This window comes from Uranotaenia lowii, unplaced genomic scaffold, assembly GCF_029784155.1.
Source record: "Uranotaenia lowii strain MFRU-FL unplaced genomic scaffold, ASM2978415v1 HiC_scaffold_30, whole genome shotgun sequence".
NCBI lineage: Eukaryota > Metazoa > Arthropoda > Insecta > Diptera > Culicidae > Uranotaenia > Uranotaenia lowii.
In genome coordinates this window covers 146,400-158,843 of record NW_026598201.1, presented here as the reverse complement: position 1 = coordinate 158,843, position 12,444 = coordinate 146,400, and the positions used below count along the sequence as shown (strand labels likewise).

The following is a 12,444-nucleotide window of genomic DNA, read 5'->3' as shown; positions in this document are numbered from 1 at the left end:
GATTTTTTTTTATATAAGGCAGCATCCGTTTAAATTTTCTCAGAAGGGGGGCACCATTTTTTCCGGTATGAACCATAAAAAATACATTTCGATGACATTTCTTCCCTGTGCTCATCTCTTACACATTTGCTGGCTTTTGTCGTTGGTTTGCAATCAGGAGTTTTGTTGTGTGTAATCCGGACTATGGTGCCAGCCACGTCTATCGGTTCAAGATCCATGTATCGGTCTCATTCCTGTCAAAAAAATCATTGTTGGCAGCTCAGAAAGTAAGGTTTCCATCGGTGACACAAATCTTCTTTTTTCAGGTTGGTGGACCAAAACGTTGACTGTGTTACTGTCTTGTGGGTGTGGGACGATCTGTTTGTTTGTAATTCTAAAATTACGAAAGATTTATGAACGATTTCTTCCTCTAACATAATTTTTTCTCCATCTATTGACAATTCTTAAGGGTAAAAATAGTGTTTGATTCTATGATGGTAGCTTTGTATAACCAAGTTTTTAATTTGTTGTTTCCGCCCAGAAAAAATATCGAAATAAGTCGGGACTATAATAAATGTGAACTACTGAAATAATTTAGCAATTTTGCCGAGCCAGTGATGTTAGTCTGCTAGTGTAAGAAGTGATTATTACCAGCTAACTGGTGCTTACTAGTAGTAGTCATCCAAGTAATTTTTGCCTTGCCCTTTTCCATTTAGCTTGCCGATTTTGTTTTTTTTTTATGTAATGGTATTGTCAATGTCTAAATTGATATTCTTTTACCTAGAAAGTTGATATTTTTTCGTGTTTGACACCATTTTTCAGCCGAACGATAGTTTTCTTTCAATTTTGTATCACTTAATGACTGTTTTTTTCACATTTTTCCGAATATTTCTTCTTCATTTGTAGAACGATTCCCAACATCACTTGAAGTAACCAATTGTTTTCGTTTACGATTCACAGAGCTCAAATCTCATACACTGGATTCTATGTGTTAGTTTTTTTTACAAATAATTTTCGACTTGTATTTACTTTTGTTTATAATCACATTTCACCATATTAATTTTATATATATTTTTTTCATTTGACGCCTTGTTTTTGTTTCAAAATAAATCACTAGTATGTTCCTAATATTGTTTGCATTTCACCGCGACTCCCACATCTTATCCAAACTGACTTTTTTCTCTAATTTTCGTTTTGTTATTACTAAATACACGATTTTGTTTTTCTCACATTGTAGATTTCAACTCTTAAACTTTGCTTTCCAAATAATGTTATTTTTTTTTTAAACACACACTGAAAAGGGGGTTTTGTTCTTAAAGTGTCACCAAAATAATAGAATTTTGTTCGTCAGTTTCTTCGAAACATTTTTTTCTTCGTTTTTTAGTTTTGCTTCAATTCTTACAGCTCTCGTTGCCAACCGGTTGGATTTCTTCATATTCCTCGAATTTTAAGATTCTTCTGATTTCCCGGAAAAAGTCTTGCTAATTGAATCCAGAATTTCGAAAATTTCTCATCGAATCGAGTGTTTATCCAGAAATTTTGCCCATTCATCCAATTTCCATTTAACCATTCCTAGTGTATCTCAGAAATTTTGGGCTCCCTTATTGGTTAGAAAATGTTGGTAATAGTTAAAAAAAGATTTACAAACTTCATGCGTTGATAATTTTTTTTCTTACAATTCTTTCCGCCCCTCGTCAGCTTTGATTTCAACCTAGATGGACTTCCAATCATTCTATGAGTGGTGGCAAATGGTGGTGGAGATCTGCTCGTTTGCAAAAATCGTTTTCGAATTCATCACATTCTTCTGTTTCTAAACTTTACTTAGTACGTGTTATTACCTTCAATTGTTTGTTTCTAGCGTTTGTTGAATAACGTTTTGGAATTTTGTTGTTGTTTTTTTTTGTCTCGCGGACGTAAATTTATTGCATTTGTGTTAGTGTGATTTTTAAACCTCATACAACTCAAGACAGTTACCGTTTTTATTATATTTTGTTTTTTTCTCATTTGTATTTTTCTATTCAGAACGATATTTTCCTGGTACATAGAATTATTTTTTTCTTTTGTTTAATTTTTCTGATTTCTAAGTCTTAAATATTAAGAGTTACGAAAAATTCAGTCATTTTACCACTTGTATTACTATCAATGATAAGCGAAATATATAGTTTTTATACAAATTTTAGCGTTCTAATTTAGATTTTTTTTTTTTTTTTATTTCATCTCATGATGATTTAGTTCTTTTTCTTCTTTCGTTTGATTGCATGACCTAATAATGATTCCGAAACATAACTGTCTTTCGATCGTATGTTTTCCTTTTTTTCTTTTGAATGTGTGAGAAAGTGTTAGTGTGCTTCATTCAAATCTCCGAATATGCATGCGTGGGTGATGAAGCTGTGTAAGTGTGAGTAGTTGTTGGTGGTGTACAAGTGAGTTTTTAGTGTGACTATTGGGTTAGTCTGCGCCAAACAAGGTAAATCTATCTAATGTATCCTGTATGCATGTAAGTGGGTATGTAAGTGAATATGTTTAGTGTGAGTATAGGTTGTTCTGCTTATAGTCGACGCATCGTAGCTGTTGTTGTTGTTGATCTGGTGTTGTTCTTTATGTATTCTAGGATGATCGCTTAGCTCCACACCGGATAGCTGTCGGTGTACCACTGTTCTCTTCCGTTGGTTCCGAGGGGTTGTTGGGGTAAAGGTTGACTACCCCAGCTACTACCAAGACTTCCTAATGCCGCTGCTGTTGCTGCTCCGAAGCGACGCTTAATATCCCCTTGATTTTGGTGACCTCCATCGAACTTACGCTTACCGATTGCTGTTTTGCAGGACCCAGCCACACATTCGGATTGATTCGGCATTTTTTTTTTTATCATTGTTATATTTACGGTGGAAAAGATGGAATCGATCGTTGGGTAGGAAAAGGAAGAGAAAGCATTGAAAAACATTGTTAAAACTTGAGGTTGAGTTTATTATATTTTATATACGATATTTTTTATATTCCCTAATCGCGATAAGTGTTGGCAAACTCCTTGAAAATATTTTTATAGCTGTGGTTTTCATAGAAATGATTTTATTTTAAATTATAATAATGTAGGAACAATACCTTAGTAATATTAATTATTAAAAAATGTTTCATTTCAAATGAAAGGAATCGAAAAATGAAACATCTGATCACACTGTTACGCTAGCGGCTCACCGATGAGCCGTTGACAGAAAATAACGACAGAGAAAAAGGGAAGGTTAAACGGAAATTTAACGGCCGATGTAAGAAAGGAAGGAAAAAATGAATCAGTTTGTACAAGGTTGTTGACAACAGAAGTTTTGTTTCATTTTGTTCCGAAACTTTAGTAGGAGTTTTGGACTGAAAAGTTATTTTTAGCTTGAGACGTGTTTACGATAGAAAGATGGAGAAAATGGAGTGGGAAATTCACTACAAATAGATGTACCTAGTACAGTATGTACGAAGCAATAATCTGCAGTTCAAATTTTCAAAGAATTTGCTCAACAACGTTGTAGGGGAAAACAATTTTACTTGTACAATAATTTAGTTGAAGATCTTTACATGCTTTTCAGGTGTTAACATCGCGGGAACTACCTAGCTCGTTGTATATTTCAGTTTATCTGTTTTAATCAGCTTTTTCCTGACGATTGATTTATATCCCTGAACCAACTGGCTGATCCTACATACGATATCTCTTTTCCATTTTTTTTAATCTAACAAAGGTATTTCATAATTGTAAAAGTAATAACTTGGAACAAAATTCGATAATCCAAAACAAAGTGACGGAAAACCATTAAAAGTACATAAAATCATAATAAACGCCAACAGAAGAATGCACACTCGATCTCTTGGCAGGAAATCTCCGTACAGACATCTCCTCGAATAATCACAAATTGAGTGCTTAAAACTGCCGTCAACGATAGGGCGCCATCTTGATTTGGAATGACAAAACTCCTCCGGTATTAGTCTTCTCATTGATTTTTCTTGGGGTGATTCAATTGTAATTTTCAATAGCTTCATGATTTTGGTTCCAGTTTCAGGTTATGAAAAGAGAAAAGTTGTCTAATAATTGCGCGTGTTCAAAAACTACATAGAGGGACAAAAAAAAATAATTACGATAACAATTTTCAGCAGATGTTTAGGCTAAAACAAAGTATCAAATTCACTCAAAAGTCGGAGGATTGAATTCCATTAAAACCATTCAAACGAAAGAATGTGCTCAGTGCAATCATTTTATTTTCACTCTGAGAATTGGATACAGAAACTGAGGACAGCTACTGGCAACAAACGAAAAGAACCCAAACGATGCCTGAAAAGTCTGACAAAATCGGTGAACCGGCAATTTTAAAACGATAATCGAAAGACGAAAGAACAATTTTGAAAAATTTAAATAAAAAGTATCACAAAATCAAAACATTATACTATAAATATGGTGGTCAAAAATACACTTACCTGAAATATGGAAAGACGTTTCTGGATATGAGCCGTGTGAATTGGATTCTATTGTTTTTCATGACGATTAATTTGGACTGACTGATATCTGTGTATCTTTACGTTTTTGGGCGGGTTGTGCTTTGTGGTGTTCCACAAATTTGTACATGCATCCCGATATAAACTGTTTTTTGGAAAGGGTTGTAGTTTTTATTGCCAATCCGAGAACTTGTCGCGATAAAAACCGAGTACATATTCTATTCAGGAAAGTGTGAAATGAACGACGCAAACACTCAAAACGGAAAGAAAAACTAAACAAACAATGCGAAAACCAAAGAGCTGCATCCAACATCAAAGCGAAAATAAAACGAACATGACATCGGTGGCCTCAGTCGGCAAAGTTTTTGTGGCAATGCGCACCTTTAACTATTGATACTCTATTTGGAAGTAAAAAATCAACCGAATATTTGGAAGAAATGTACATATATATTTTGATTCCAGTTTTTGTAGTAGAAGAAATTGAACAAAGACAAAATAAACTTATTCCTCCTCAATCAATCATTAGCAGAATCGCACACAGGTGTGTTTATTTTCAATTTATTTTCTCTTTATTAATCATTTTATCATCTTTTTCTCTATTCTAAACCTAATAAACTGGATGTTTGGGGTTAATTTTTGCATGTCAGCTTTCAGGGGCAGAAGGCAGTGAGTGAAGGGACAGGGAAACTGACAGCAAAATTTCTTTCATTATTGAGACACCCCTCCGGATTCACGTTTTCATTATTACTTCGGTTAATGCTAAAAATAAGGCATTTGTTTTCATCTTTCCTATACACAATTATCTCTCCTAACCTGCAAACGAATCGATTAGTATTCTATAAGGTCTAATATTATTTGATATTGGTTTCATTTGTTTTGTACACCGAAATTCATATCGTTTTTTTTTCTCTTTTCTCCGATAGCTCATAATTCAAAACAAAATTTGAAGATCACTGGATCAACTTTTTCGTTTCTTTGTTTTCAATTGACTTTTTTTTTATCATTGCGTTCCAATACAATAGTTGTTGTTTATTATTTTATTTCCGTTGATGTCTTTTCGAAGGTGAAATAGAAATCAATCTTACGTGTCTCAACAGCCGAAGACATCAAAATTCAGCAAAATGTTGAAGCAAAATCTTTTCCAAACCAACAACGTGATCTAGGAAAAAACGGCAGATGTGTAAGGAGTCAATGTTCGAGCCGGTTGTGTTGTTCTTGGTGAAAGATTCGAAAAGCTTTACGCTGCTGCTTTCATTTTTACTTCGGTTGCAAAATGTTCCGGATTCATCTCAAGTCGAATCGAAAGATGATGAAACAGGATTGTCCCAAGCGACATGATGCATAAGGGATGCAGTTCTATGTGATAGCAGCGATTAACTCTGCAACTGTTCTTGTGTTATGTGGGAAATTTGCATGGATGGAGCAAGGATTTTTTATTCGAATCACACAATGTGCGTGGGAGCCAAAAGCATACTAACAACAAAAAAAAAGCTGATGATAGAATGATTAATTTTATGCAACTGCGGATGAATGCGAAATCGAATTGTGTAGATCAATGGTTAGAGAAAAAAAAGGTAGAAAGAAAATGAGGTACAGATATTATTTGTTGTAGCTGATTTTGATGGTGGATTCATGGCACCCGGCATGCCAACGATGAGCGTTATTATAGAAACTAAGAACAAATCGAAAATGTATGAAAATAATTTAAAGGTTAGAAAAGTGTAAGCAAGCAGTTTCAGCACCTGGATTCGGCAAGAGAGACAAATTTACAGTTTCGAAGGAATACATAGATTTACAAAAAAAAAAAGAGTTCTTACGCTACAATTTAGTTAAATACACATTAATTTTAACAATAAGAAATATAACAAAAGATCAACGATAAACGAAAGGAAAAATAATAATCAGAAATATTAACAGGCTTCATCATATCTTCTCAATTTTCAGTACTACCGGAGTAACAGTTTCTATTACCCATGTTTCGACTTGAGTCGGGAAATTTTGATGAAATACTAATCGATTCATTATCAATAAAACATATTAACTACTCTCATCATTGCTTTGATACTTGATTGTTTACTTCGTCCAGTAGTTTTCATCTTTGTCTATCTTGCTTGTTTTCTCCCACACAGAAAATAAACAATTCAACTAAGCTCAACCTAACGACTACAAAAAAAGACGTTACAATGTTCTCATCTTAAGCGTTACAAATATAATAATATATATGATAGAATACAATCTACACAGCTTTCTTCGTCAACTTTTATCTGTCTACAAAACTACAAAACAACAGGTGTACATTTTTCGTGTTGTTTACGCTTTTCCGTTTGCAGAAATATTACAAATCGAGGATACTCGCACAAAACTTAAATAAACAATAGTTGTAAACATAAACTGAAAACGAAACAAACACGTTTCTGCTTGCCACCTTCCTCGTATCGAAAGGTCTATTTTTTTTCTTACTGACGCTTAACCAATAGATGATTGCAAATTGGCGCGAAACTTTCCTAAGGCATCAATCCGTGACGTTCTTCTTCTTTTTTGTCGTGTTTATTTGGATTTTCAATATCGATACTCATTACAGGTAAAACAAAATTGCTAACAATTCATCGCCTACTATTCGTGAATGTTTCTTCCCTTACAGATTAATCTCGTATTGACTCGTTTGACAGATGGATTTTTTTTGCTCCTGGACGCTACACTACCACTTTTGTCCTCCAACAAACAATCTATCGAAGGACGAACAAAATAGAAATCTACTGCATCAAAAAGGTCCTGGCTATTTGTGTTTTGCTTTCCTTTTTTAATATTATTCTTCGTATTTTGTATGTTTGTTTTTGTTTCGTTCGTTTTGTTTTGTTTTTGTTTTTGTTTTGAAGGGTAATTCAAAAGCTGGCCGTCCTCACCTGGTATATTTGGTAGCGGTTTGGCGCGCTGGATGCCACGACCGCTGAGACGAGTTTGACCCACCCCACGGACCACCACCGCCGCCGCCGCCACCTCCTCCTCCTCCTCCGCCACCCCGATTGGTGCCTGAACCTCCGCCGCCGCCGCCACCACCCCGATGCCCACTAGCCGACCCGGAGGGACCTCCCCCGGGTGGTTGTTGTTGCCATGGCGCCCAGCGGTTGGGCCAAGTGCCGTGATTCCACGTCCACGACCAACCCCCTTTATGTTTTGGGTTTTTTATTTGTTTTTTTTTTTTTTAATTTTTGACGTTTCAATTGACATGTGCGTGTTGTTGATGGGTGGGTGGGGATCGCGTTATCCAACGTCAATGTTTTTAACATTCGGTAGCAAATGGCACGCGATTGTTACCAATTGAGCGAGGTAAATTTGAAAAGGACCGGTAAGGTCGTTCCATTTTCATTTTGGTTTTTTTTTTACATTTGTCCGAATGCAGTTGATCGAATTGGCATTACAAACAAACGAATCGAATCGTTTTGTGGGTTCAGAAATCGGTGGCAGGAGTTCGTGTATTTGTCGACATTATATTTTTGTTTTGTTTCCACATTTTATGCGCATGTGCGTTCATGTAATGCACATCGAAATGGAAACGCATGTATCCATGAAACAATAGAAATGAAAATAAAAGAAAAAAACATAAGAACAGAAGAAAAACGAATAACGCTTTGAAAGGAAAAAAGGACAAAAAGCCTATCACTTCGAACAACATAGATTGACTTAAATTTATAACCTAATAATAACTAATCTGATTGATTCATTGTAAATCTAATCAGTGAAACCTTCAAGTTCTCTTTACTTGGCCGTTTGAGTGCTCTCGCACAAAAGTAATGTCCCATTGTTTGAGGAAATTGAAAACCGATTTTGGATTTCGTAAGCTTTTTTCAACGGAAAGCCAAATGAGCAAGTTTGGGTTAGGATTAGTTTTTTTCTTTTCATAACAATGACTATGATGCAACGAAATGTTAATATGTTGGGAGAATTCATGTTAGGGACGATTCTACACAAAAGCAAACAGTTTCGAAATCAGTGCCGTTTCATCCCTAAGGGTAAGTTTTCCAGAAATACTGCCATAATAACTTATGAAACTTTTACTTGAAGATAAAGAAAAAAATTATTTACTATTTGGGTGTGGCTTTCTGAGGCTGAGTGTAAAATTACAAAAATTGTTTACAAAGGACGCAGGATAATATGAGTTAGCACCAATGTTGCCGAAATCACTGATAAACCTATAATTTCACAAAATTTTGGGCAATTCATAGATTTCACAGAATTTTGTAATTTTGAAAGTATTTCCAAAGTTGTAATTTTTTATTCCAATATAAAATTTAGATTTTAAGATTGATAATGCTACGAGCAAGTTCACTGGTGTTAGGAAAAAGTGGTAGAAATTTTGACATTTTGAAAATTATACCATACAAAAATGTTTTCAAGATCTTGGGGCGTTGTATTTTTTTGTAACACTGTTTCTATTTCAGCCGTATGTGATAGAAATATTACTATTTTTGCATCACGGCATGCGAAAATACAACACGTGTTGCAAAAAAACTAGAAGGCCACAGATCTTGAAAAGGTTTTTGCATGGCAAAATTTTCAAAATTTGCCGTAAGTGTCAAAATTTCTACCACTTTTTCCCAACACCAGTGACCTTGCTCTAATCGCACTGATAAGCTGATATATTTCCTCCTGTGGAGGAAAGATTTATTGATCACCCAGAACTCCTGGCGCCAACTAACTCATCATTCTCGAAGCTTCGTTTCCCGATCATGTGATGATTTCAATAACCAAATTTCAACTTTTCGAAAATCATTTAATTGATAATTCGTAAATACTTTTCATGAAGAGTTATGTATCTCAGTTAGTTTAAATTTTAGTTTCAATGTATCGGATCATTTCATTTTAATTGAAAAAGCGTGTTCTGAACTTTTGAAAATTTTAGCCAAAGGGGAAAATTGAGGAAAATTCAGATGATCTAAAGAATTTACTCTATAATGAAATGTTTAGCTTTGATCGTTCACCAGAAGATCGTTTTATTAAGAACTGCGATTTTTTATCTCAATAAGATTATGAACATTTTCGTGTTTGAAAATCTTCAAACCTACGGCATTTATACATTTGCTAAAAGCAATTCTTAAAAAAAATTAAATTGTAATTTCAACTCTGTTATTGATTTTACTATCCTAATGATTGGAATCAATTTTTTTTTTTTAAATATGAAGAGTTGATTTTCATTTGTAAGTATGTTTCCAATTTTGTTCCGCAATTTTGAACGCTCAATGTATCTAGTACATTTCAACCATCGGGACCTATTTCGTTCGAAAGAAAACAAAACACAAATTGAACACCATAGCAACTTATACTTTTGCACGCATAAAAATTGAAGCAGGCTGAAAATGCTTGGTAGAAAATGAAATTTCTATATATTTTTCTAGGTGTCATTAGAACACGTGGAGTAATTTTTGAATGCTAGTGCCATGACTAGGGTGTACCAATCGCGAACTCAGCAGTTAAGACACAAACCTACAGTTGATGAAATTGCGGTGCTAATGGATTTATCTCAACTTTAATGTAAAAAACACCCAATAAGTCATGAATTTCAATGAAATTAAAGGAAATAGCATCGCAGAAAATCATCACAGAAGTTTTGGGTAAAATCCAGGGCTGCGAATATTCAGTGTCAGACAGCCAATATCAATCGACTTTGATACTGCTTTACATGTCTATGTCATGCGATACTGATTTTTGGTCAGCGACGAAAGCTTACAATGTCATGACCAAGTTGAATGAATAGCATTTTGCTTGCTACGAATTTTTCTTCTTAAGGTGACGGATAACATTTTGACAACTGTTGCGTTGCATATAACGTTAAACTTTTTTAACAGAACCAGAAAATGAAATAGAAAGATGACAGTGTGTGCGATGCTAGTGGAGAACAACAATGTCATGAATAATTGACATCCCTGCCTGACTGACATCCTACCTTGGTCATTCAATTCGTAGACGACTTTGATATTCTTTCGATGACATTGACTACTTAATGTTGGTCAGGATCGAAACAAAATGACTAAACATTACAGCCTTGGTGAAATCACAGCAAATCATTTTTTTTCGCAAAAACACAGATTTTTTTTGGCAACCTTGTTTAAATTCAAGATTTCTCGCACTAGGAAAAAATTTGTCATTGTAAAGATTTTTGATGATTTGAATAAATAGTTTTCAAAAAAGGTTTTTGAAATTCACTCAAAACATGCCAAAGAATACGAAAAATCGTGTTCCTACAAGGTTTCTTCTGATTAAAACTACAATGATATCTTAAACTAAAACTGATCCTAGTTTTTTTTTAAATATAGAAAAATAAATCATATTTAGGTACACCTAAATTTCAAGATTAACACTGCAATCTGGTCCGAATTGTGATTTACAGTTGGAAACAAGTACATCGCGCGGCCAGATGGTTGATAAATGCGAACACGAAATCGCGAGCCGAGTGGTGGATTCTGATTTCGAAAGCTTAATAAGCAAACTAAAATACTAAAACTAAAAGCAAAAAGCATAAACATATAGCCGTAAATTTAAAGCGAATTTTGTTATGAGAACAAAGCAAGGAAATGATCTAATAAGCAGTGATTCAGTATAGGGTTATTATCTGGTTAAGTTGGTTTTGTTGAATGAATTATCTTCAAGATTTGAGATGAATTTTTGAATTAAGAACTTTAAAATAGAAACGCAATTTCACAACTGCCTTGGTCGCATCATTCAACAAATCAAGGATAAATTAAAGCTAAATATAAATAATACAGCAAACAAAAAGCAATTGAAAAAACGTAACAACCAAATCAAGAAAAACTAATTTTTTTCATAGATGACACCTTATGTTCTCAAACAAGTTTTCTCATCTTCGAGCCCACAATGCTACTCCTGCCAGCCAGAGCTGCCGCTGCCAGGGCCGCAGCTGCATTTGCCGTCGGATGATGATGGTGATGATGGTGGTACGAGTGATGATGGTGCAGTGACCCCCCAGTGACTCCACTTCCGCCCGAGGTGCCTCCACCAGCACTTCCGCTGCCACTTGGGCCACCGGATGTTCCGGCCACTGCAGCTGCTGCCGCCGCGGCTGCTGCTGCGGCTGCCGCTGCTGCTGTCGTTGCTGCATTCGACGATTGGTGATGATGATGGTGGTGATGGGGGTGGTGGTAATCGAAGTAGTAATCATCCCCGAAACCTCCCCGATAGTAATCGTCATAGAACGGTGTATCACTAAAATTGCTAGAACCAGCTCTGGGGCCCCGATGCGGATAATCCGCAAAACCGTAATAATCGTAGTCGATATCTGGTGGTTTTGTTTTGAGTTTTTGTAATTTGGTAAAGTTACGTTTTGACGTTGCCGTTACGTTAGTATTATTATCAATTGCCATTGTTTAGAGTTAGAATGAAATAATCAAAGCGGATATGTAAGAGATGACAAAATGTGTACCGTTAGTGTGTTAGAGGCCCGCATCGAAGAGGTCCCACCGAGTTGTGATTACGAGGTCGATGGCCAAGAACCGCGGTTTGAGTGTGGGTGCGTGTGTGAGCGAGTAAAGGAAGAGAAGATAGAACCAACAAATGCGCTCAATCAAAACATCATGAATGGTGATGGCTCCTGTGCCTCGCCGCGTGCCTAAACTGGTTCCTGGAAATGTGTAAATTTTGGATGTTTGGTGCGTTCCAAAAAAGAAATTTTGAATTTTGATTCTTAAACGTTCACGATGTTTTTTTGCTTTGCTTCATTATTTTGTATTGAATTTGGATTTCTCTTCTCCCACATAGTCACCGAAGAAAGGGTACAACTTACGGATGCGGCCAATTGAGGGGGGAAATGCAGTAATATGAATACAAATCAAGAAAATAAAATTACTAACTCAACTCGTAAACTAAATAATAGGCACAATAAACATCCTAGCCAGGTGGTTTTTCACCACCCAAAATTAAAGAAAAAATCCTATGACAGAATCGGAAAATGGTTCAACGGTTTTATTCGGTACTCAGAAAACATAT

At 35.3% G+C, this 12,444-nt stretch overlaps 1 protein-coding gene across 13 annotated transcripts in view; it reads right to left on the bottom strand.

Annotated features, from left to right (window-relative positions):
• Positions 1–1,830: 1,830 nt before the first annotated feature.
• The window catches only part of LOC129759884 (heterogeneous nuclear ribonucleoprotein Q), a 58,695-nt gene continuing 48,081 nt past the window's right edge, over positions 1,831–12,444 (bottom strand). For 11 of the 13 annotated variants that reach the window (XM_055757432.1, XM_055757436.1, XM_055757435.1 and 8 more), the window contains exon 12: positions 7,626–11,737. In XM_055757432.1, coding sequence (XP_055613407.1) covers positions 11,286–11,737 — 452 coding nt within the window. In that variant the 3' untranslated portion in view covers positions 7,626–11,285. The other 2 variants (XM_055757438.1, XM_055757437.1) reach the window with 2 other exon arrangements.